This window comes from Etheostoma cragini, chromosome 3 (assembly GCF_013103735.1).
Source record: "Etheostoma cragini isolate CJK2018 chromosome 3, CSU_Ecrag_1.0, whole genome shotgun sequence".
NCBI classification, from domain to species: Eukaryota; Metazoa; Chordata; class Actinopteri; order Perciformes; family Percidae; genus Etheostoma; species Etheostoma cragini.
In genome coordinates, this window is record NC_048409.1 from 25,211,516 (window position 1) to 25,239,127 (window position 27,612).

Genomic DNA, 27,612 nt, shown 5'->3' on the forward strand with positions numbered 1-27,612 from the left:
TACTCGAGTTATTTCGGAGCAGTGTGTGAGTGACAGGCCCCCACAGAGCCCGGAGCCCCCCAAAGGCCAATCTGCTTTATCCCTGCACAAAGACCACCACCAGACAGAGAATGGCTGTGTGCTTGGAGCTGGCCACCACTTTGAACTATGTGAAATGTTTAATCACATTAGTAAAGTTATAGGAAGAAGAATGATATAATTTAATTTGGCGGGTTTGCACCAATTACTGTGTATTCTGCAGATAAACCTTCTTAATAATTCTGAATATTAAGATCAAGCAAACAGAGGTTCAATGAAAAAGGAGCAACGACTCAAATGAACCCGTTTAAACAACCCAGTATGTCCAATTGTTTTGTCCAATTACATTCATTGCAGATTTGAAACCTCTCTTTTGTATTCATGGTTATTTCTTAATTGGAGCACTCGTGATTCTATAGCGGCCGTTTCTAAAAGGCTTTTGCGGTATTCGGAGACCAAACACATGTTCCGCCAAGCAACGTGTAAATCATTTCAGTAAGACTTTGTAACAGGAGAATGCCAGCGCTCACGACATTTAAATAAATAAATAAAAGTAATCATGGAGGGGCAGTTTAACACATTGGCCGTCAGGTGGCGCCAGCGTACAACACATTGTTCAGGCGCTTAGATGCACTGACGCTCCAGTTAACTTCATGTGCAAACAGGTGTCGTCCTTTGCCTGCATTTCGCTTTGCACGTTTCTTTGAACTTTTTTACTATGCATGATGATATGCAAAAAATAAATGTATTAGGTGTACGTAGCCCTAATTCATCTCATGTATGTTGGCGTTTTCTGTATTCATTTAACTCATTTAATGTGTTTATAAAAAATTTAAAAAACATTGTACGGGAAAGATAAAATAAATATACAGAAGGGAAGGGAAATGATAATGGAGACTGTCGGAGACGTTGTGGATCATTATGTCAACTCATAAGGTTTGCAGTTAGAGAAGGTTACGGGGCTCGCGCATTAGTTTGAAATGAATGTCAAAAACTTCTAAATGAAAGCAGTCTGTGTGTTTGCTCCCTGTCTGTCCGCCTCGCAGTGAGTCTGGACGGTGGGAGGGGGGATGATGCTCCAGCTCCTGTCACACATGCTGTACAGCAACAATAATATTTGGAGAGTTACAAGTGGCTGCGGTCTGCATCACAAACCGAGACGCATGACCAATGAGCTCGCTCTTGCGCACGTACACAGATTTCAGTTGACAGCGATCATTGGTGTATGTGCACGAGTTTAAAGCTCAGCAGCTCAGATAAGTTGGTGGCCAGAGTGGAAACGGTCTAAGATGAGCAAACAAGCTGGAACGCAGTGCGGATGCTTATTTTTCTGAGGAGACAAGCAGCGCTCCATGCCATTACGCACAAGTTCTTTATTGAATTACTGAGTATAATTTCCTGAGCAGGAGCAATTATGGCTATGGTTAATTCTTTGATTATTTTCACAAAGTTTCTACTTTATTTGAAACTAACATATTGCATGGAGGTAGATTTCTGCATACCTGTTCGTGTGGATCATCACAAACATGAAAAACATCTGCACCGGCGCGCGGAGCAGATGACTGAAAGACTGATAGTTTTTAGACTAAGTGCATTCAAACAGGAACTTTACCTCCACCTTACACCGGATTCCAGTTTTCTTGCACCGGGCAACTTGAGGCCTGAAAGCGGCTCCTCAGCATCCAACGCCTCTGCAACCGCTGACTTACGGGAATGCTTCTACTCCGGGGATGTCAACGCAGAACCGGACTCCTACGCCGCGCTCAGCCTGTGTAAAGGTCTCCAGGGGGGGTTTTCCTATAACGGCATGGAGTATTTCATCAGCCTGGCCAGAACTGAAGACGCAGCAGCCAGGTTTGGATACGGAAACTCTTTCGACAGAACGCATGTCATCCGCCGCCGGAGTCGCGCTACGCACTCAGGCGGCAACTTCACCAGCAGGTGTGGAGTTGCACCTGACACCAACTTTAACATTTCCCTGGAGAAATACAAGTACATCAGTGAGCTGGCGATTGATGGCTTTACTGAAACAGTGTTGAAAAGCTTGGGGAGGTCCAAGAGGTTCGCCTCCATCCCCAGGTTTGTTGAGGTGCTGGTGGTGGCAGATGAATCTATGGCTACATTTCATGGGGATGACCTAAAGCATTACCTCCTGACCCTGATGTCAGTAGCAGCCAGGCTTTACAAGCACCCTAGCATTCTCAACTCCATAAACATAGTGGTGGTGGATTTCATGGTCATAAATGAAGCTGACAAGGGACCAAAGGTTTCCAGTAATGCAGCCCTGACTCTGCGCAACTTCTGCACCTGGCAGAAGAAGTTGAATAAACACAACGACAAGCACCCAGAATACTGGGACACTGCCATACTGTTCACCAAACAGGTAAGCAGGGGAGGGGTGAGCTGTACCCAACCCAACTGTAATGCATCACATTAATGGTGGAAAGAATAGAAATGTTGCACTCAAACTCAACTTGTGCATGGGTGAATTATGAGACAAAAATGGGCCCCTTGGCACAGACACGTAAAAGACTGTTAGCGACACTCTTTAAGTCTTTTTTTGCATGTGAACCAGAACTTCCATACTTTCAGAGACACAAAACTACTCAGTAAAGTTATTTGTTTTAACTTTACAACAAGAACTATTAACTGTCAGTTCTCAGAGGTCTGTGCCCTGCGTACCCCTGCAGTTAACCATCTATTAACTTGCATGTTGTTGCAGCCTGTCAACTGCACAGCCCTGCTGGTCCCAGTTCTTCTAGTTCAATGAGTCACTGGAAAAGAGCAGCTGAGCCAACGCTTTCCATGACAGACCTCACCTCTGTCGGCTTCTACAGAATAAGAACCCGGTCACTATCTGACTATAAAGGCACTTTCATGATGTCATGATGATTCAATTAGAGTCAAAATTCCTTCTTCATTTATTCAAGACGATGTAGATTGACACTATCTAAAGCCTTCAGCTGGTCACAGCTGTCAGATAATCCCATGTGGCCACCAGAGCTGCCACTATTACCTAATAAATCTTTCTCCACAGTCACTAACTTCTCTGTCTCTCCCGCTCTGATGCCTGGTTGTTGGTGCCTGCTTTGCATTAGGTCCAGTTTGGCTCTTGCTGGCCATCTGAAACACGTCCTCTCTCCTTCACTCCGTAGCAATATACAAAAACGACTTAAAAGTTACCCCAACACTGGGGAAAGATCCTTTATTTACCAAGGGCAATTTTGTGTAGGAAAGTCCAGGTCCGGGTGTTTTTGTCCCTGAATGGCACAATGAGTGTGGCTGCTGAGATGGAAAAAATCTTGTAATAGGTTATGGAGAGCAAGTGGTGTGGAATACACATGGCTGGCAGAGGGTGCTTCTGGCATCGCTGGGCCTCAATGTAACACTGGGTTAACAAGTTCGTCCTGTACTTTAATGTTTCCTCTGAACACTACAAAAGCACAGGAAAGTTGTTTTCACATAACATAACATCAATTTCTCTAACATGCTCAAAAGGATGATGCTTGCTGATCTCAAGCCGTTATCAGGTTTACCATGTTCACTGGGGAGCTCACCTGGTAGCGCACCCATGTACAGCGACTCAGCCCTCGACGCAGTGGCCGAGGGTTTGCTTCTGACCTGCAGCCCTTTACTCCATGGCATTCCCCCTTTCCATGTCTAGGCTGTCCTATCCAAAAAAGGCCTAAAATGCAAACAAAATCTTTAAGAAAAACCAAGAAAAATTAGTTTACCATGTTCACCATCATATTTTAGCATGAATTAGCTAATTAGCAATAAACCCAGAGAACAGTTGTGGGTGATGGGAATATAATGAGTCCTGCAGTATTTGATTATGAACCAAAGCACAGGATGAATTTTAAATTCTTACCTGGTGATGGCACAAGATTCAGGAGGAGGTCACCACTTGATCCTGATCCTGGGAAATGTGAATTCCTGTACCACATGTCATGGCAATCCATGCAGCAGTTGTCAAGACATTTTAACCAGAAAAACAAATTATCAACCTAATGGTGGCGCTAAAGGTAAAATCAGGGGATCCACAAAGTCATTAGGACTTATCCTCTGTGGATCATGAATATTTGTAACAATAAAAACACAGGCTTTCACCGCAGTTGATAAGAACCAGATTGTTTGCAAACGTAACATCAATACAGCCAAATTCAACCGGATATAGCCAATTAGCAGAAATTGATGTACAACATAGAGAAAAGAAGACATAATGAGAGATGAAGTGGTACACTGGTCAAGATAACGCTATTATGGTTTTACTCACCCTGGGCGGTGTGCTCCAGGTGGAACTCATCTTGTCCTCCCAAAGTCTCTTCTTACCTCTTTAACTAAACACCAAGAGGAAATGTGTGGTGGGCTATCTCCCCTGACCCTCTGCTTCAACACATTCAAAAGTCAGAACAGAGAAACAATAAACAAACCCATGTGCTTTGTATTAGTGTTCTTCATGGTCTGTTCATTCTCTAGATCAAGACACAGCCATTAAAACATGTTTGGAACATGGCTCAAGTCCTATCTGATTTTCCAAGAAATTTAAGTAAATGAAATGAAAGGCGTGTTAAAAGTAACACTTACGTCTCTGTGTCACCAGGATCTTTGCGGGGCCACAACCTGTGATACACTGGGTATGGCTGACGTTGGAACCATGTGTGACCCGAAGAGGAGCTGCTCCGTCATTGAAGATGATGGCTTGCCCTCCGCTTTCACAGCTGCCCACGAACTTGGTAAGAAAATTGTTTAGATTTGCTGTGCAAAACATTCATCATCAGGGATTGCACACTCACATTATGCATTTTAGGTTTATGCTAATGCACATTTGGCCAGAGAGGGAGATATGCTCCAGGTAAGAATTACATATGACCTAAGCCTAAAATGTCAAAGGAACTATGCAGTCAGGTTCAAGACGCGCATAATCAGTGTAGAAACTGGCCTGGCCAGAGGGCTTTGCTAAGTTCATGATGCTCTACGTGGCTGTGGTTCTCAGTACTAGTCCCGGAGCACTGCTGGGTTTCAGTCATAGCAGTCATAGCACCTGACGTTCTGTTTGTAAATCAGTCCCTCATTAGATTGGCACAATCAAAACCAGCAAGTCTCTGGGCCAAGGTTGAGATATATGCACGTTTGATATTACAGCTGCACAGCGTAACTTTGCACACACTGGCAGCTGCAAATTGAAAGTGAGAGATAGCACCCTGGGATTATTTCACATAACATTATACTAACAAATGTACACTTATCTTTAACACTACACTACATGTCATTTAGCTGACGCTTTCATCCAACAGCAACAGCAACAGCTTTCACCAGCTACATATTGTAACTGTGCGCAGCTTCCCAAAGTCTTGTAGTCACAGTGAGGTTGCCAGGTTTGGTTTCTTTGTGTTAGAGACAACGAATGTACCTCACAAGCTATGCCATAGTGATAAAGTTACTGCTTAAGTGATAATGTAAAAGTTACTAAAGTAACCTACTGGTCAGATGGATGAACTGTTGTTTTTGTGAAGTGATAACTGTCCAAAATTGACATTTTACTTACTGACCATACTTTCATGTACAGGTTAAAAAGCAAGATACAATGTGAAAAAAATGAATACATGTTTACACTTTGGAGCCAGGCTAGCTGTATAAAGTTGTGTTTAGTGTTTGTACAAGCTAGGCTAACCACTTTAATGCTCCAGCTTCCTACGTAACCCACAGCTATGAGATTAAAATGAATCTAAGAATTCTGACCCATTTTTTTTTTATTTCCAAATCGCATCAAGGATTTTAGCATTGCTAAATAGCTAGCTAAAATGTACCAATATTAATTGTTTAGCTGTTTTGTGCTGTTGTTTTCCCAGCTAGGCCACAGAGAAGGTGTTTTGAATGCCTAAAATCTGACCTCATACTGAAGTGGTGATTTATCACTTCCTGTGGATGGTGAAATGTCCTGTGTAGTTTTGACAAATAGGTTTGATCCACCACGATGCAAAATCTTTATCTTTATCAGGGATTAAGCCTGATATTATATGTTATCTCCTTTTTGCAGCATTAAATTACCTGCCAAAGGTGAACATGAAAAAGGAGCACTGCTAATTCTGTTTTTTGATTACCTTAAATGGGTGATATATGAGCTGCATGTACTTTAGTTTGACAAACTGCTAAAACTGTCTAGTTAAGGCAAATCAAATGGATAATACAAATTACATGTTTTCACATTTTCAATAATCAGTGGTTGAGAATGTAAAAAAAGTAAGACTCATGCCTGAAACCAGATGCACAAGTAACTCTTGAGGCCCCGAGAGAGGCATCGGTTTACACTGTCCTCATTACACAATTTCCCCTCAAAATGGTCCTGTCTTATGATTGAATACGCTGAAACACATCTATGTTTTGTTTTTTTGGAATGTACTGCATGTCCATATTTAGGGAATGAAATGATTTCCTTGGGAACTAAATTCCCCTGTCAGGCCTGGTTTAGAACATGGACGCAAGCCACGCTGTATATTCCCATGCAATGACATCAGCTTTGAAATTAGTCCAAGTTTAGTTTGCTTTGCCTTATACATACATGTGTGCTGTGATGTCTGGAAAAAAAGTTTCTCTTTTTTGGTACTATTTTCATCACCACAGCTACAGAATATGCCTAGTAACTGTTACCAACTGCTTATTGTGTTTAAAACATTGGAACTGCTTAACTCTGAAAAAGGCATAACCTTCTGTCTCTCTTCCCACCCTACCCTCATCCCTCAGGCCACGTCTTCAACATGCCTCACGACAATGTGAAGGCGTGTGAGGAGGTATTTGGGAAACTAAAGGACAACCACATGATGTCTCCCACACTGATTCAGATTGACAGGACCAGGCCCTGGTCTGTGTGCAGCGCAGCCATCATTACTGAGTTCCTGGACAGAGGTCATGGTTAGTAAACACTTCCTGTAATTGTCTCTGGACTCAGATGGACCACTAATTTGTACCGGCTTCATGCTTTCAGCTGGCTGGAATCTAATTGCACCCACAATAACAGACCTCGGCTCTCGGTTCATCATGGTTACATTTGTAATTTCAATATCAGCTTCAACTTTCGACAAAAGTAATATTCATATTATTTTTTCTAATTTTTGTTATTGTTAAAATATTTAGTCTATTTGGACAAGATTGTTCTTTTTCTTTGTGTGTTTATTCTAGAGCGTTTTTTGTGCCTAATCCTCGCAAAATGGGGTCTTGGAATAGAAAAGTTAAAGTAGTTATATCGAGGGTCAACAACACTTTTAAACCCACTTAAATAACTATACGAATAATATAAAAATAATAAATAATAAACAACTCAATGAAATTCAACGGAAAAGGGATAAAACAAATCTAACGCTATATCTAAAGTTGACAAGGGAATCAATAAAAAATAACGACTTACTTGAATACAAAAAAAAATGTATAATGTCAAAGTGATCACTTGTAGGAATGAACCCAAAGAGAAGTATCACCAGCCTCTGCAGTCACCCTCAGCTCTGCGAAGCGTTTAAGCTTCTTTCAGCTCATTGTTTCGGTTTCCTGGCCAACAACTTTAATGTTTTAGTTCAGTCACAGCACTCTTAACAATCTTTGTTTCCAACCACAGCAGACAGCTGTTTTTGCAATAAAAAAAGCTCTGATACACTTACTGTAGCCTACTAAATAGTAAAGCGACAAATTGGGTGGCAAACATAGAAAATTGAACAGATTTTCTCCCTGTGATTAGGTGCAAAACTGAAGGTTGACGGAACTATAATAAAATTAAAGCAGCTTTAAGAAGACTTTTGGTTGGTGAACATCTGTAGTTGTCATGTCATTAAAGGTAAGTTAATGGTGAAATGATGGAATAATCCACCCCATAGCACATTACAACAAATGCTAAATTACTTCAAATGGGAGCAGAATTCTGGATCCTTGGGTAGAAATCCTGTTTTAACAACACGCTTAAAGTGATGCAGCACCCAGCTGAGTCCTCCTATCTTTAAGGAAGGCTTTGGGAAGTTAAGTACTTTGAGGAGGATGACAAACTAACAGAGTTCCTTATGTTATATGCTAATCAGAGCTTAAAAAGGTAGAAAATGCTCTTTATGTAACATCTGAGGACAATTTTGTTATATTTTGATAAAAAATGGGCCTTGCAGCCCACAACCACACAGGATGGTGGCGACAAGGACACACTGAGGGGCAGCCTTTTCACACAGTGGAGGAAAGCATATAAAAGTAGGATTCGTTTGTAGAACTAGCACATACCAGAGCCTCACTAGCCGCAATAAACTACAATATAGCCACAATAAATTAAGAAATGTGAAACACTTGGCAGAAATACACTTGAAACTTTAAGTGCAAGAAACTGTGTATTTGAGGAAGTATCTTTCCTCGAGATTTTATAACATATGCCGATGTTGACATACATAATCCACTTTAGTATCCACATTCAATTTATCATTCATAAATTCAGTAAAATATCGTTCGGATTATTCTCCTCAGTAGCTCCCTTATGCCAAGTCCTTTTCTGTCTTTGTGTAAACTCAGTAAAGTGCCTGTGAGTGGATTCTTTGTAATAGACAGAATTAGCAAACCAAGCTTTTACCTCCCTGCAAACAGCCCACCTACTGTAACAACCAAATGAGCCTTTACCAAGAGTTACACTCCAAAGCTGACACTACTTTCTTTTCTTCATGAGCCAATCTTAACATTATCTGGTACCTGCACTGTCTCATATAGACAGTTTACCAGAGCACTCATACCAGAGCACTCTTGCAAAGCATAACCGTTTTGAACAGCATCATTCTTTCTCAGGGACATTTGATATGAGAAAGATTTGAAATACAGTACATACTGTGTTCCTCTTACTGAAAGATGACCAAAGTTTTTTTTACTGTTATTAGTTGATTGATATGTTGTTTTCAGTTTTATGGACTGATGGATTACTTACAAGGAGTCTACGCAAGTGTTAAAATATTAGCTTACCCACAAATTTAGCAATTACAAAGTACTATTTTCACCACATCAGTCAACTTTTCACAAAATTCCATGGTAAAGATTTAATAGCTTTATTAGCTTTTTATCCCTAAAGCTTAATTGGTTAATTTATTGGCCATATGGTTAGAGTGCAACAACTTATAAAAAACACGGACATATTAATACCTCAACAAGTTGATAAGGCGATAGTTTTTGTTGAGAGATGGGTGATGACTCGCAGAAAAGGTCCGCAGGTCAGACTCGAACCCGGGCTACTGCAAAGGACTCACCCTACATGTTCCTGTCCGCCATTAACATGGTCTCTGTCAACTTCTTGTCCCCAATTTGATCTGTCTGCTGTTTGGTGCTGGCGGTGGGTAGTGTTAAATGGCTTCATTAGCTTTTGCACTGGAAACAGCTGCCTGCTGTCGCTTGAAACAAGTTTGATGAGAGTTCTGAGACTAAATGACAACGGTAAAGTTGCGAGCCTTAAAACCAAAACAATGAGCTGAAAGATGAACTCCGTCGAGCTGAGAAAAATGCAGAGTTGAGGAGGAATCTCTGTGTGTTTGTCAAGCAACATCTTAGATATTACACATATTAATTTCCCCCATATAGCACATGCAAAAATATCACGTTGTGGAGATTAAAGTTTTCTATGTTCAAAGTGAATGTTTGTTAGTAAATGCAGCTGCGGTCTGATTGTTTGCAACGTTGTTTGTTTGTTTCTGTAGGAGACTGTTTGTTGGACCAACCTCAAAGGCAGCTGTCGCTCTCAGACAACCTGCCTGGTTCCAGCTACGGCCTGCACCGCCAGTGTGAGCTTGCTTTCGGCCCCGGATCGAAGCCCTGCCCGTACATGCAGCCCTGCTCCAAGCTGTGGTGCACCGGGAAGGCCCGCGGCCAGTTGGTCTGCCAAACCCGACACTTCCCCTGGGCGGACGGCACCAGCTGTGGCAACGGCAAGGTCTGCTACCGAGGAGCCTGCACTGATAAGAACAACACCATGCACATCAAGGTGAGAGAGTGCGGAAAGAAAGCGCTGTCCGGCTTGGTCTTTTTTATTAGATGTGGATGAATCATTGTATTTGCTTTTGTCCCAGGTGGATGGCCGATGGGGGAAGTGGGGAGCATATGGAGATTGTTCCAGAAGTTGTAACGGAGGAGTTCAGCTGGCAAAGAGGGAGTGTGACAACCCTGTTCCTGAGAATGGAGGCAAATACTGCTATGGCCTTCGCATCAAATATCGCTCATGTAACTTCAACCCTTGTCCTGAAACAGGTACTCTAGCCTCTGTTTGAGTGTTTTTACACAGGAAGACACACGTTTTGTAACCAACCCTTGGATTTACCATTAGCTTAGTTAGCTTACTAGATACAGTTGATAAAATCTTGCTAGAAATCAGAAGTTGCTTTTGTCCACCTCTGTCTAAGTTCAAGGACCCATTGTTGAATAAACATTTCAAGTAGCAAATTTGACAGCATTATCATCATAAAATGCACAGAAGAGAAATCCATTAGGGGCTTAGTGTACAGGCAATTGCAACACTGCAATCACATTATACAAGGTCAATAGTGTTTCAGTTGTTGTCGACTAATCTGAGGTTCTTTTTACATCTCCAGGTAAGAGTTTCCGCGAGGAGCAGTGTGAGGCGTTTAATGGCTTAAACCTGAACACCAACAGACTAGGTTCCTCTGTGGTTTGGGTTCCTAAATATTCAGGCATCTCTCCCAAAGACAAATGCAAGCTTATCTGCCGCGCCAACGGGACTGGGTACTTTTATGTCCTCACTCCAAAGGTAAGTAGCTTTTAGGATTTGGTATGTTCACTTAACCACTCCTCCTGATTGTAACCACACCATCCAATTGTATCTTCTTTAATTAACTCTTTTTCTAATCACGAAATGCAAACTGAAATGCAATCACTATAAGACATAGAATACATTTACTAGACAACTCTATGTTAAAGTAAAAAAAAAGTAGAGAAACTAGAACGAGCCAGATGACATATTGATTGCTTTGGCTGGAGGTTGATTTGAGTCTTAATAATTACTAGCTTTTGTTTTAGCCTGTGGATGGTACATGCTATGAATAAAAACCAAAAAATAAAAAAACTACTGCCACACTTAGATCTGTCTAAAAAGCTAAGACTTTGGGGAATTCTGTCAATATTCTGAGCTAAGTGGGTATCAACTCTTGTATATGCTAATGTTATCTGAAGTCTGTGTCATTGAACACCTCATCATGGATCAAACCTCATGGGAGGTTTACTTGAAACATTTAGATAGAAATATTTTACAGCTTTCTGTTCACAAAGGTTTGTGTGTAACTGCTCAGTACGATTCGGCCTTTTTTTGAAAATCAAGAAGTAACGGCTAGTTCTATCCACAGCAAAGCAGGGAATGGTGATGTGTTGGTGGCATTGCAGAGAGCCTTGCTGCTGGAGCGTTGAGGAAGGAAAACATGTAGGGACAGTATCACTTCACAGCTGTGGCTTGTCAGCACCTATGGAAGCAACCAGAAAAGAAAAAAGCTTGTAACAGCAATACAGACCAACATCTCGTTTACACTAAAGGTCACAGTACACTCCCTCTGGTGCTACTTTGCAAATTTCTATTTATGTAGCTCTTTGGTTCATTATGTTTGTTTAGAAAGGAGAATAAAGTATGTAATCATGGAGGACCACATATGTGTCAACACTTTCTGTCTTGCTCTTTCTTTCCCTTTGCTGTTCCTGCTTACATATTATCCACCTTAAGATCAGCTTGATGTAATGTCTCAAACCCTGCAGGTTGTGGATGGGACTCCGTGCTCTCCTGACACCTCGGCTGTATGTGTTCAAGGAAAATGCATCAAGGCAGGTTGCGATGGCAAGCTGGACTCTAACCGTAAATTTGACAAGTGCGGCGTGTGTGGAGGCGACAACCAGGGCTGCAAGAAGGTCTCAGGAATGTTCACCAAACCTATGTAAGTAGCATTTCAGCGCATACTGCATCACTACATAGTATTAGATCTAATCTGCTGGGACACATCAGAATGTCAATGTTGATGACAAGAGGTTTGAAGAGGAAATGTCTTTGGTGAAGTGTGTTACTGAAAAGGAGAAGATAACTGAGCTTTATCAATCTCTAGTGGCATCAGAAACATTTAAGAGAAAACACATGCTGACCAATCACAGTTCTCCCAACGTATTATCTTTGTAGCACATAACCGTGGTCTCTTAATGCAGAACTATCAATGAAGCTTTAGGAATAGCCTAGAGGTAGGCATTTGACAGGATGTCCTATGTGGTTCCCAATATATTAATGGAAATAAATCATGTGGATCTTGTGGAGTTATTCTAAACACTAAACACTGGGTCTGGAAGCTAGATGATTTCAAAAAATCCAAGACATAGACTAGCGTGGTTTTCAAACTGGAAACAGAGGGAAGAAGCTAGCCTTGCAAAGTAAACAAGGCTTTTAAGCTCTTTCAATATTCAACAATGTAACTTGTGTATTTAACACATTTACCAATTCATCAACATTGTGGTTGAAATAGCTACGACTGGAGCAAAACCTTTTAAATGAATAGGTGGCTGGGGTCAACAAAATAACAAGACGTGTATTTGTTTTAACAGTTTTTGTTCATGGAATTACATTACAAGTTACATTACATCCATTGTCTTGAAAGAATAACCATTGACCATTCAGCATTATTAATGCTCTACATCTCCACACTTTCTTTTTAGTCATGGCTACAACTTTGTGGTGATGCTGCCTGTTGGAGCTTCCAACATTGACGTCCGTCAGCGTGGCTACCGAGGAATGGTCAGCGATGAAAACTACTTGGCAGTGAAGAATCGGCACGACAAGTACTTGCTGAACGGCAACTATGTGGTGTCAGCCGCGGAGCGCGACTTGCTAGTGAAGGGCAGCTTACTGCGCTACAGCGGCACCTCCACATCCGTGGAGATTCTTCAGGCCACCAGACCCCTGCAGGAACCTCTGACTGTGGAGGTGCTCTCGGTAGGGAGGATGACCCCTCCCAGGGTGCGCTACTCCTTTTACATCACCAAGGAGAGCAAGGAGCAGAAGACTCTGCGGAAAGAGGAGAAAAGCCACACCGCGCTTAATAGTGTCTTGGCGGACAGTAATAGGGTAGAAGCTAAGACTCAGATGATGGGTAAGAGGCCGGTCAGTCACTGGGTGACAGGAAGTTGGGATTCATGCACAGTGACTTGTGGGAATGGTCTGCAGAAGAGGCTGGTGCAGTGCCAGAGCATGGAGGGGCGTCCTGCAGTGGACTGTGACAGTGCTGACAGGCCTGTAGCAGTGAGAGCATGTGGTGATCCATGTCCCGTGTGGGATGTAGGGGCCTGGTCTCACTGCTCCAAGTCCTGTGGAAGGGGCTTTAAAAGGCGGCCAGTGCGCTGCATGACCGACAATGGTCTACATCTACCCAGAGACCACTGCTCTGGAAGGAGGAAGCCTCAGGAACTGGACCTCTGTAATCTGAAGCCATGTTAAAGCAGAAGAGACACAACCAAAGTGACGATTTGCCCACATCAACATGATAATGATCCCATGGCTGTGTTGTGTGGAAATACGCTCAAATGCAGCCTGACTGTGTCTGAAGGGGCGTCTGCTACACTGAAGAAAGCCAATGGAGACACAGAGGATCTCCCTCTTTTGTATGAAAAGACAGATATCAGTTTAGATAAGAGAAAATAATGAAAGCTGTCTTCTTGTAAATTGTCAAACCATCTACCTTAGGTTTGACTTGTGGTTAGTCTACCTCTACCAGGAAAGATGACACAATGCATGAGCATTACGGAGAGTACCAGAGGAGAAAGATGCAGAGACACACACATCTGCACATAAACATAATTTCTTGGTAAAGTCACCTGCGTGGGATGACACTTTAAAAGCAGAGAGAAGTCCAGACAGACAGTCAAAGCATGGTGAGGTATAACCTCAGCACTCACACTGTGCGTCACCACAAGCAAATATCTCACCTGTGAAGTGACATTGTTCCGTTTTCACTGAAGAACTACCGTAATCAAAATGTGAAAGACAGTACTGTAACATTCATGACCTGATTGGTCTATGCAGTTTCTGCATCTTTTTTGTAATTTGTCTCGATTCAGTGCATTGGCTGTTGTCTGATGTAGAACAATCAAAGCTAGCAGCCAATCACACCACCAGTCAGAGTCAGATCATATATTTACAAGCTTTATATCCTTACAAGATGAAAAACAGACAACATATTACACACCTGATACAATCCTTATGAATTTGATAAATATCAAAGAACTCCTCAATTTCACTTGTGGCCAAAAAAGTAAATATATTTTGTATAAGAGGAAAATAAGTTTAGAGCTAAGATGTTAGCATATTATATTCAGTGAATGTAGGCTTTGTATGGTGCAATCATCAGTCTGTGTCCTTTTTGTGTAAACTAAACTGAGCAATGCTCCTGTTTGTTCTGTTGCCAAAGAATTATAACCTTTCAAAAAGCCTTAGTACTTTGAGACACGTTTATGATGGATTTTCTTTTGTCTGCTATAACATATACAGTATATATATATATAAATAGCAGATATTTCCTTTGAGAAAAAACTAAAACCAAAAGGGACAAATGAATAGCCTATCAATTATTTTTAGTTTTGCATTGATTCAATGGAATCCTGTTTAGAATCCAATATGGAGACAGTTTGATAGTTAAATCTTGCTTAAAGCATTAATGTCTGTGTTCAATCATGGGCATGGCAGATGGTCACACTGAGCCAGACAGCAACCTGTTACACAACACAAGATCTTCAGATTCTGATCAACAACTACAGTACATTAGCTGTCCTGCTAAAGTCTCCTTCTTATCAAACTTACAGGAACAGGAACACACGTCTTGTCCTGCACCTTTGCTTATTGAACAAGCCACAAAATAAACATTCTTGGGGGAAAAGAGCACTGCTGACGTCAGTGTGCGCAGACTAGATAGCTAATTAACTGCTCAGCACATGTGAAGGTACCAATGCCACCCGGGACCACTTAAATGCTGCTGGGCTCCTTACGGTTCAATACCACTAACAACACACTGTCTGCTTGTTACATGAAGACTACAGGACTACAAGTTTGTTTACTTTGTCTCGCGTTCCTTATGGAGTGTCTCGCTTTGCCAGACCTTCCTAACACCGTAAGCCGTCGTAGCACTCTGGATGTCATCTTGGGTTCTAGGAAATTGTGATGGACATTTCTTATGTAGTATTTCCTAAGACTTTATAGAGGTTGCTGTCAGTTTTGAAGAAGGTATTGATCTTTTCTCAAACTGTAGCTCTTGCATATACCACTTCTCTACTGAGTATATGTTCACTATGTTGTATTCCTTGCAGTAATTGATTAGATTAGCAATAATTATAATAAAAATAATAATAGTGGTTTATTCATAGAGTCCTTTTCTAGTAAAACGCCAAGTGCTTTCCAAGACCTAAGCTGCAACAGTGTAAAATCAGCAACATAATACATAGCAGTAGTAGAAAATACTAAAAGACTTAAACATACAATCAATTTCTATAAGCATTCCCAATCACAGACATTGGCAATGCATAAAGCATAAAGAAAGAAAACGTAGCAGTAGTTTAGGACAAAGAAACATAATTATGTAGGCATTAATATTGTTAAATGAATACGCTGTTTTCAGGTGATGCGGTTGCCCTCCTCAAAGCTCCATGAATACAATGCATGTTGGCTTGTGGCATTTCCTTTAACTTTCACAGTCTTTTGTCCTGCTTCTACATAGCTGCTTCATCACCCCTTGCCCTTAATGACTTTATGCAAATGCAACATTCCAGCCTATCATTGTACTGCCCCCAACACCAAACTTTACATGGTTCGATTATTTGCTCAGGTGTTACACTCATTCTCTTAAGCTTCAGAAAAGGATTTTCTTGTCCATGAAACACATCCTTAGTGAAATTAAAGGAACAACCCTCCCTGAAACGCAATCAAACACCTATTGTTGAACATCATGGCATTCCAGTTTATTGTTTTGAAGGGACTGATTTCATTCCATCGGATAAATGTTGTTGCATTTTCAACACAACTGAAAATATGCATGCTTGCAGCAGTCTAAAAAATACTTGGTAAAAGTTGAGTTTTGCTGTCACGCCCTAAGATTTGAAGTGCAAGGGCAACTGTCTGGACCATTTGACATGTTTACAATGTTCATTAATAAAAAAGACAGAAATTGACTAAAAGAAAATAATTCCATCATCTATGCTACTATAACTTTCCACACTTCCAATTTCAACATGATTCATGAAACAACACGTTGAATGCATCAGACATGGCAGAATAATAGATTTGTATTTGTATTTGAAGGTGGTCCTTTAAACTGATAGACAAAATGCCAACATGTCCTTCAACAAAAAACTTGATTACACTCTTAATTTCCAGTTGGATTTGGTGGCATTGGATAGTTTTTCTTTCTTTCACATCATGGTAATGTTTTTATTATAAGTTTTCTTTTGTATTGTATACTATGTATACATTCATCTAGCTGTATAAAATAAAGAATGTATATATATATATATATATATATGTATATATATATAAGATTGTAAGAAAATGCTGATTCGTGATTGATGATCTGCCTGAAGCTTTAGGTTTTAAAGTATTATTCAGATATTTTATGTTAAGACAGCAAGGAAATATTACTTCCCTACTGTAAGTCAGACAGGCTAGATGGATATCTGTTGTCTCTTGAACGTCTCCCTTTGCTCCAGCAGGATCTGTTACAGCAAATTTCTGCTGTGCCATACTGTCTTCCATCACATGAGATGAGACAGTCTTGATATCTCAGCTCTTCTCCAATTGAAGCATGACCGCAGATGAAAATATGTTCAATCATCCTCTTTGGTATTCTGCTGATTCAATCGTGGTTGTCCGTTGTTCTGTAACAACACACCTAACATGGCCAGAGCCTGCCCAGTAAGCTTAATGCATTGTTGGCCAGATGTCTCTCCGACTTGGGCACCATTGTCTTTAAGATTTAACCCATATGAGTGTTTAAAGGTCCTTCCTAAAATCAAATTTTAGGGATATAAGATTTAGATAGTTTGCACTGTACATAAAATTACATAGATTTTTGTTGTTGAAAAAGGTTGTGTAAAACTATCTGTAACTGTAAACAATTGGAACTGCATTCTAATTTAAATTTTGAAATGACTGACAGACTTTCCTAGGCCTGAACCAGAATTTGAGTCTCTTCTTGACACCCTCTCTTTGCTGCAGACAGTGAAACTCCATCCTTTTAGTACAACACACACTAGTCTATATTCACAATGTTCCACTTCTGGGATTGCTCCGTTGCGGCCGGAAGTTCTGCTAGATGTCACACTTTTTTGTACCTTTCGATTTCTTTCTTTGTGTTTAAACTCCGGTAGATTTCTGAGGACTATGGTTAACAGCTCCTCAGAGGGTTAATCCAGACAAGCTAGCTAGACTATCTGTCCAACCTGAGTTTTCTTTTGCAGGACTAAAACATCTTTTAAACGTACACAGTCTACCAAAAACATACTAACAAAAATATGTTGCCAGCCTAATGCATGCAGCATAATCCAAGTCTCATTTTTCAAGTCCTATACTCAGTACTTCCCAAACACATTTTTGCTAAAACCTAACATTTCCACATAAACAGTCTCACCCAGGAACGAGTAGCACGCCTATGCAAGCTTCTCAGACGACACGCGAACGAGTAGCGTGCTTGCGCAAACGTGACACTGTGCTGTTTCCAGAAGTGTTTCAAAACAGTAAGGTTTAGTTTTATAGTTAGTTTAGTTTATGGAAGTACTGAGCATTTGGCTGAATAAACCAGAATTGGATTATACTGCATGAGTTGTGTGAGAGCTTGTAAACTGATGTCTAGATGTTGTTGTTAAACGAGGTCATGTATAACTTCAATTTATCAAGACTTTTCTCAATTTTTGGATTCTCCACGGTTTTTCTTCACAAAAAAAGGGACACAATTGGTGAATCATTGATGTACAATTCAACATTTGGGTGCTCAAGTATTCCTTTAAGTTCACAGAATATATTCATCATGTGAGTTTGTAGATGATTGAAGTGGACACTGAGGATTGTGAGATGGATGCCTGGGACTCTTCATGTTCAGCCTATTGTCCAGCCCGGTAAATGTTCAACTAAACCAAATATCCACATGCTCTGAATTCCACGAGATCTCACCTGAAAAAGCTTAAACCACTGAGCCAGTACACCAGATGTGTTTTGATGTTATAGATGATATCTGATGGAGAAAGTTTAGTCTATCTGTCAGTGCAGGCTGGTAGGGCAGTTTGCTAAAAACACAAACACCATGTCCTAGTCATCTAAGAATTTCTTTTGAAGTTGGACTGGGATAATTATCTAAAACAAATTTTTCAGCCTGAATCACAAAGTAACAGAAAACAGAAACCACTCTCTACTAATTGACATATTGTACATTTTTCACGTTCTACACGTTTTGTACATTCAAACAAACACTCTTATGAATATTTGATCTTTTTCTTTCAGTGTCCCTTTGGTGTCTTCTGCTCCAAAGCAGTGCAGACAAGATGGTTTGATAAATATGAACATGAATGTGTGCAATGAAAACACATTGTGTTGCACCGGGTTGTCCAGTTAAAGAACAGACCTCGTGGGATCGGCTATATGATTAGTTGGAGCATCTCTGGGGGATGTTAGTGAGATGAAGTTACATTATGGCTCGCTGCATGGCCTGGCTGACCCAGCAGGAAGGGGGGTAGGGGTGCAGGGGTGGGGGGGTGGATGGAGATCAGTGAGACCAGCTGGAAAGTACTCAGATGGGTACGTAGTCTCTCTTAATGCCTTAACAGAATACATTGTTTGTCAGACTGTCATCCCAAACAACGCATATGACTGTTCCAACATCACATAGCCACAAACTGCAAACTATGCAATCTCAACTAAACTATAAAGAAAGTTCCAATATTTTTGACAAAGCTTGGCAAAGTAATGTGTTTACAATAAAGGGTGTGGCATGGTGGAATAGGTTTATAAAGCCATGATTCACTGTAACCAAGTAGTTTGAAGTGCTACACTTACAGTGTCATATGGACTACTTGGACATGACTTCTTGTATGACACTACATAGATATAAATATAAATGTTTGATTTGAATCTGTCTGGAAATTAGATCAACTCGCTTGGGTCAGTCATTACAATTCTGTTCCACTGGCCTACGAAGTTTCTCCACCCATTCCATCTCCTTACACCATCTTTAAAAAATTAAAGAAGCATAGACCTGCAGTGTCTTCCTGTGTTCATCATTTTTTGAGTCTTTCGCCACTTTAATGGGCCTGGACTGTGCCTGTTGCATCCTGAACAGATCAGTGCTCTATTGAATGTGAGCTTTTGTCCAGTGTATTGTGTAGTGTGTGTAGTGTATAGAAAATCACCTTCTTGGAGTTCATCTTAAGGACTTTTACCTCACAGTGGCCGGCTGCTGCAGGAAAGTGTGAAGAGAATTCTTGTCCGGAAATCACATTATCTGCTTTACACAACAACACAGCAGTTGACAGGGCCTCTGCCAAGAGCTGAGTAGATTTTGATTTACTCCCCCCTTCTCCAACCAGAGGCCTGTCTACCTATTCAGACACTGCTCACGTGGCTAATGAGCATGAAGGGTTAATGTTTCCCAGTCCATGGGAACCGCTGAAACTTTAAGTCGGCCTTTCTTTACATTGACTGAACCGCAAAGTCAAAATGACCAGCGTTGCAGAATTAAATGCATGTAGAGGGCTGTAAACAACATCTGTGAAGTTCATTTGCTAAACCAATACAATGTTAGCTCCTTAGTACCCAACAACAACTACAGTAACTTATATAAAAATAAAATGTTATTCATCTTAATTGTTTGTTGAATCATTACTTTTGACAATTAAATAGGTTCTGTGTGGTATTCTATGTTGATACACTCATATTAATCCCCAATAAAAACAATGGAGTGTCTAAGGGCCCAATTTAACCAATGAACAAACAGAACAGAAAGGCTACTGATATTACTATCTACACTACAGTTCTCTCCATCTGTTTCACACTTCCCGAACCTCAAAAGTCCATAGTTACTTAAATTGAGAATGTGTAAATTGTAATCTTCAAAGGTCTCTTTGGATTAGAACAACCCTTTCACGAATACATTGTTTGGCCAAACAGTCTGCTGAGGTCTTTGAGAGGATCCTTATGGGTAACAAATGACTGTGTGCCTATTTCAGAAGACCTATAGGTCCTGTTAGCAGCTCTCCTTGCCTTGAAGTTACTCCATTACAGGGAGTGGGAGACAGATTTTTCCATTTTGGGAACATGAATTGTTTGACTTTTGATGCTTTTAGGGCGTTGTCCTTTCATGAAAATGTAAGTTGAACAGTGTACATGTTAGGCATGACCATCCTGTACTGTACCTGCTAAGACTCATATGTCCTATTGAACAACACATAAAGGATAGAAGAAAAGGTAACATAGAAACTCAAAGAAGTGCAAACCAATACAACAGATAATTATGACCAAAGCTGAAAAATAGCATTTGAAAAGACGCTATATACAGTATATAGTTTTAGGGAGGGGATGCTTAATCTGTATGTTTATAAGTTAAAAATCAGATACAGTTGAATACACCTCTGTTCACATACACCAAAAGTTGTCTCATTGAGTAAAAATATGATTGCATGGTTTTCCTAGGCTACATGCATATCAGTGTTCGACGGATCGACATATCGACGGATCCATTTATGCCTTTTCAACGTCTGGCTAGAATGCAATGACCCATGAGACTTCATTTGGTCTTGGACGCTTCTTGGTTGAATTTAATTTATAACCACCCGAATGCTGAAACATGCTTTTTTGGCTACACGTGCACAAACGTGCCGGGGGTTATTGACGTTTGTTTTTGTGCGTGAACATACAACTATTTTTCTTATGTGGATCAACAAATCAGCTTCTTTGATGCACCAGAAATTTGGGAGGTGTGTGTGCGTTAACCTCTGCAACCTTCCTTTACCCACAATACCCTTTGATGCATAGGTTCACATTTTCCGTGTATCTTCACAGAAGCAAATGTAAATGGGGTCCAAGGTCTCACAGCTAATGGTGACAGGTGATAGCTCCCAGTCATATTGTGGTAGAACAGCTGACTGCTTCGGGAGATTAAATGAGTTTGATGTTCCACCTGAAGTGATGCTTGGTGATTTATGTTTACTAGAACCTTACATGATAGGGCAAGTCTTGCAGCTGGGGCTTCAAAGTCAAGACAAACAGCTTTAGCTCATTTCACTGGCGCCTGTGTCGTTATATCTAAATCTTGGTTCAGGTCAGACTAGGGGTCCTTCTTCTGGAGGAGGAGAGTCTGTGGTTTAATTCATAAATATAAAGGGGTTAACAACACTTAATCCACATTAATTTATTGGCGGTGTCATGTCCTCATACCAATCTTTTTTCAAAGTGAAGGATTGATGGTCTTCAACCGGAGATGAGATACTGTATAATGCAGTCAGACCACAGCCGCATGTGTGATTTCAACAGCGTATGGTTCGATCACGTCTTATTGCAGTTATACTTTCAAATGATGTCTGCTTTGCATATCCTTGTATGTGACACTGACTGCACACTGCCTTAAAGGGTCGGTTCACTCAAATCACAGAAACATAGTTTCTTTTGACGCAAATAGTTTTGATTTCTTAGCACAAATGTTCCGATGCATGCCTCAGAAACCTCTACCATAATGTTGGTTTTAATGTGACTTTTGGAATGGGATGTCCTGTTTTCTCTCTGTTATGCACGGACCCATCTAATGGATTTGATCACAAACATGGATGCCAGAAAAAGTTTTTTGAGAGGTTCATATTTTTACTTTCTTCAAAAATGAAAAAAGTGTAGTTTTTATAGTTGGAACACATTTTTAAGAGGTGATTTTGTTAAGAAAAAGGCAGTACAGTCTAACCACACCAGAATACCAAATCCCCACAGTACATTCTGCTTCATTGTTGTGATTTGTGAGAATTCATTGCAGAGCTGACTTGACCTGATGTTTAAGACACTAAAAGTGTAATGGAAAATATTTTCTGGTCTGGCCAGATCATAAAAATAAATGTTTGTTATATTATTATTATTAGAAACATGTATTTTTCCTAACCTCAACCATTGTCCATGCTGAAATATTGTAAGAAGCCAACTTAATTCAGAGTTTTTAGAATTGTCCAATATCCGTGTTGTTATCTGGCAATATATTCAGGTAAATCCTGATTCATTAGGGTTGTCAGAAATTTCAGTATAGGGCCAAATATTAAATGAAATCAACTCCCTACCTAACAATCAACATGAGGATGTGTCCTTAATTTTTCTGCACTTCTTCACTTGCTTTGCTTTAAGTAGAAGTGGCAATACCAAAAGATAGAAATCATTTTTGGCAAATAAAATGCATGCATTCAAAATTTTAGTACAAAAGTATAAGCATCAAAATAGACTTAAAGTAAAATATAAGAAAAATAATTCTCTTCTTACATCAGAATTGTTTGTATTATATCATTGTATTATAACTACTGATGCATTAATGTGTAAATCACTGAATATCAGAAGGAACTAGTAAAGAAAGTCATTAAAAAGTACTCTATTTCCCTCTGAATTGTAGTGGAGTAGAAGTATAGTAGCAGAACATGGAAATACTCTACACTATACTAAGTAAAGTACAAATGCCTCAAAATTGTACCTATGTAATTAGTTACTTTCTATCACCCACTTATGCATGCACACACATAAAATATTTACTCAGTTTTACAAAAACACCACTCTGATCTACCTTCCTAAAGGGATATTAGTCCCTCTGAATCCTTTTTCTCTAATTTCTTCCTTTTTTTTTTCTCCCCATGCAGAAGAAAAAAAACTCTAAATTGAGGTAGTTTCCAGCACCTACATAGATTTAAGTTGCCATGGAGACTTTGCAAAATAAGGGCCGGGCTTAGTCAACTGCTCTCCTAATGTTTAAGCAATCATCTTGGCTGTAATGAAAAGCAGCATGCTAAAAAAAACAAAGAAACTCAGCTCTTTACTATGCAGTCCAGTCCTCTGGGTTGTAAAGTTTTCATGGCTGCATTAACAGTTTCACAAATGTGTTTAGCCACGTAACATGTTGTGAATGATGCATGTAGAAGGATACAATGTCTAACAATACATTTTACAAGATTTTGCTTAATGTAGTTGCCGCACAGATTGTGATAGAGTTGTTTAATCAGAGATGCTACACTGACTCAAAGTTGGTTAGCAAAGGTCAAGTTTCTGACAAAGTGCAAGCAGCACCTTTGGGATCCAGCCTGCCATCCTGCTGAAGAAGCCAACAATGAGTGATTCACTTGCCTCACGGAGACTGCACATTTTAAACGCTTGCTTGCTCTTGCACAACAAAAACGCCTTTTGTTGTCTGAAGGAGACGGAACCGATGGATGGCAGGAATCCGCCGAAGATGCCAATAGGCTTTGATCCCACCGAGCAGCCTCTGAACTGCTTTGGCCAACAGCCGTAGCATGTTCAAACTGTGAACAAGACTTAATCTACCGAGAGCAAGGGTGGAAAAAAGGGTTGGGAGGAAATTAGCAAAAGTTAGGGAGAGAAAATGAAGAAAGAAGCAGCGTGAGAGCTATTCCTCATCTATAATAATGCTGACTGTTGTCATCTTGTGGAGTGAGACAGCATGGTTTTCATCACAACACGCTGTGTTTGCTTAACAAGTTTACACTAGAGCGGTTGGCCTCGGCCTGCGCTGATGAGCCTCTCTGAAGGGAGGCAACGTTTCAGTGAGCAGTCTCACAGAGAGTCGGTCAGGCGGAGGAAAAGCAATCTGGAGGTCATCTAACACACACAAACGGAAAAACACTGGCTGAAATACAGAAATTAAATCTCTTCTGTTTCACTATGTCTGACCAACAACGTCCTACTCTACGTATTACTGTACTTATCTTTTAAGTTTTCTGTTCTTACAAAGCATCCACGCAGTTTACGATGACAACTGTGACACGTGTACCATTCAAAATTCTTGATTTCAGACAGAGGGAGATAAAGCATTTCATGCTGGCAACCATGGATTTGCTGGTTCAAATGACAGCTCTTAGATTTCATCATCTGTAGCTAGAAAGATAATTAACTTTAGACTCATACCTGCCAACAGTCCTGTTTTTCCTGGGTGTTTCCCGTAATTTAAGTTCATCTCAAGGCACCATTGGTTTCTCCCAGAATACTCTTGTAATTTGCATGGCCCTCAAATTTTATTATGAATTAATGTCATACACAGATCCATAGGTTTTGATTTGTATGTTTGTCCGGCATCCTCTCTGCTGAGTTTTCTGACCAGCCTTTTCCATTTGATTGGATGTGTCAGAATCACTCAACAGGTGCCTTTTCCTGTTTTGACAGACCAGGTCTGAACTTTGGTATATCTCCAGTTCAAATAATCTTCTACCGCTAAATTCTGGTGATTACATACTATAGGCATTCTTGTTTTTCTTATCATTTGCAATTATGGTGACTTCTTTTTCGTCTGCTTTGCCAACAGCTGTATTTTTTGTATGAATCACTGGTTTTCATCTCTCAGCAGAGCACCTCTATCTAAATCTGAGGGTTGGGTTGTATTACGTATTGCTTTCTTTTTTTTTTCACCCACAAGAAATGTGTGTGTGTGTGTGTGTGTGTGTGTGTGTTTGTGTGTGTGTGTGTGTGTGTTTGTGTGTGTGTATGTGTGTGTGTGTGTGTGTGTGTGTGTGTGTGTGTATGTGTGTGTGAATGTGTGTGTGCGTGTGTGTGTCATAGCATTTTAACAACACAATTGAGTGAGGAACACATGCGGTCAAGCCTGCACACAAGCAGTAAAATGCTCTTTTTTATGACGAGTGTTCTCATGCTATCCACGAGTCTGTTTTCAATGTGACAGCATCAGATCAAAGTCCACATATATACTAAAACGTATGAAACACTAGACTTTGATGTCAGCGACATGATCTTTTTGGTTTGACAAGGTGTCAGGTGTCATGTGGGAGAGAGAGGGAGAAACAGAGAGTGATGTAATCAGAACAGCAGAAGACTTTCACACAGACCTTTCATCACTGACGTCTTCAAAGCAGTCCCATGCCAAGCTCTGGACCGCTCAGTTCAACTAAGATGGGAACTGAGAGCAATTTAAAGTAAAACCATGTACGTACACTTTGTCCATATCAGGTTCAGCCTTTTATTTTCTGAAGTTACTGTATGTTTCTGTAAAATTGTGCAAGTTGTTAGCGAAGGTATGAACTTTCAGCGAAATCAAGTACACAGAATATATATAGTGTATATGTACAGTTCTGGCATTTCCATTCACACCCCAATTTAAAATGTGTATAAAAACAGGAGGATTAAAACAAACACTGATCCTAACATTATGTTTCTTTAACATTTTGGGGTGTCAGCTACCTTGTGCGGAAGACTAACCGAACAACTCAGTTTTGTTTCCTATCTTGTAGGACATAAGCAAAGAACCCCGCGATGATGCAGGACTGACCAGTCGTGCAAGCCAAAGGAGGGGTTGAAATTGAAAAAAGTTTTAGGATACGTGATACATAGCTGGGTAATAAGGTGTTCACCAGCTAGATAGATAGTAGTCAATGTCCCCAAAGAGAAATTTGTTTAGCTCTGCTTAGTACCAGACAATACAATAAAAACATACAGTAGACTCCACAGTGGGAAACAACCATTAAAGCGTCCCGTGTTTGAATCTGACCTGCTGCCCTTTCATGTCTATCCACTGTCACTATAAGAAAGGGAAAAGCCCCAAACAAATCTAAAAAAAAAGGCAATGCTTTCTAAATAAATTTCTGTGAAAGAAGGTGGTGTTGCACAATTTGTCTTCTTCTTAATCAACAATGGTTATGATTAAGGGTAAAGAAAGAGCAGTCGCAAATATTCAGAAATATCCAGTTTACTGCATTTTGCATCACCGCTATATAGCAACATCACTGTGGACTTATAGTGTACAACCTGGTTAGGTCATGTGTTTGAAATTCAAAACTTTATACATAGGCAGGTATGTATACAAAATATGTATATAAAACTTGCACAATGCATATGAAAACATCTTCAGACATTTGTGAGACCGTGTAAAATGTGCTAATACTTTAGGAACATGAAGACCTTGTAATGTGTGAACTGTGCATGGCCCCAGGCGCTGGAACCAATAAATGGGTCTTCCTTTTATGTTGGGTTTCCTTGTTTAAAAATGCTCCGCTCTTGGGAATCTACAGAGTATTTTCTTCTACACCACATGTGAACTCTGCCAAACTACATCAAGAGTGTGAGTGTGTGTGCTTGTGTTCATGAGAGAAAGAAAAGAGGGAGTGAACAAGCATCTGGATCCATTCCAGTATTATAAACAGATTGCTGATCAAAGCTAAACGATCACACAGTGACTCTTATGTTATATACGAACATGTTAATTAGTTGGCTTCTCTACGCAGACATGGTAGATGAAGCATTTTAGAGAAAAGCTTAGGCTGTTGAAAAGCTCAACACCAAATATGTCTTATGGAGATTTGACGTATTGCATCCTTCATTTAGCGCTAATTTACACAAGGAGTCAGGGATTTGTGGTACGGGATTATGACAAGCCACAAAGAAAACCTCTGAAGCATCAGTGAACATAGTGAGGAAATGGTTCAGGCTCTTAAGAAAGAGGGAACAATTGGGGGTCCAAATCATGTACCAATCCTGGACCTCAGAAATGTCATAGGATGGTACAGCAGCAACGCTGGGAATCTTTCTTCAATGATTCAGTTAGTACAGTGCAGATTGGGCTGCTTCCAGCCAATGAAAGTTGGTACAATTCACTTTCTGACCAGTTTGAAAGAAGAGTCAGACATTGTTCATTTGTTCTAATGCTGTGATATTAGACATACAGTATGATGGGACATACAGTATAGAGTACTCTTTTTCTATAATCTATGTGATGGGAGCCCAGAACATACTATTGGGCCTTGCCACCCTTATCTTCGAACAGTTAAAAAAAGAAATTGGGGGGTAGATGCTCCAGAATCATGCGCCAACTTGAAATACGTTTGCCGGTAAGGGACATACAAGCTAAACTGCTCTTCGTGCTTTTCACTTAGTGGCACTGACTGTGACGAGTGCCAGGGAGGGAGGGGAGAAGTTCATTTTACTGCACACAGATTTGAAAGCCTGTTGCTCCTATTCTCGAGGACATGTAACTGAGCTAAAAAGAAAATCAAAACAACGCAACAAGAGACAACACCAAAATATAATGTTGGAGTATTTTTTCCAAGATGGAAAGAGAAATTATTTTAAAAGGTACGCCAAAGTTGCCTGCTTTCTTCTCGACAGGTAATTCTGCCTATTTGGGTGAATTAAATTTTTTACAGTTGCTCCTTGCTTGGCTAGCTATAGCATGGTTGTGCATAACACTTGAACGACGTCTAGGATACTTTTCCTCACGTCAATGATGAAAAGGATTGTCATCATACAGTGTGTTTCGTTATTCCCCTGGCACATAACTCAAATCATGTGCAGTTGTAACACAAACTAGCTACAGCTAGAACAGCTGCATGTGAACG

At 40.3% G+C, this 27,612-nt stretch overlaps 1 protein-coding gene across 2 annotated transcripts; it reads left to right on the plus strand.

Moving 5' to 3' along the window:
• The first annotated feature begins 1,139 nt into the window (after positions 1 to 1,139).
• Positions 1,140 to 27,612, plus strand: LOC117942306 (A disintegrin and metalloproteinase with thrombospondin motifs 15-like). 2 transcript variants are annotated; one of them, XR_004656106.1, is made up of 10 exons: positions 1,140 to 2,401; positions 4,622 to 4,754; positions 6,763 to 6,930; positions 9,717 to 10,000; positions 10,086 to 10,263; positions 10,605 to 10,780; positions 11,773 to 11,948; positions 12,712 to 14,981; positions 22,710 to 22,713; positions 27,600 to 27,612. XR_004656106.1 is itself a non-coding variant. In XM_034867711.1 (8 exons), exons 1-8 carry the CDS (start codon positions 1,433 to 1,435, stop codon positions 13,487 to 13,489), a joined length of 2,862 nt encoding a protein of 953 aa, XP_034723602.1. In that variant the 5' UTR covers positions 1,140 to 1,432; the 3' UTR covers positions 13,490 to 15,502. The 2 variants fall into 2 exon arrangements, 1 of the variants encoding a protein (XP_034723602.1); XM_034867711.1 differs by lacking the exons at positions 22,710 to 22,713; positions 27,600 to 27,612 and having other exon boundaries at positions 12,712 to 15,502.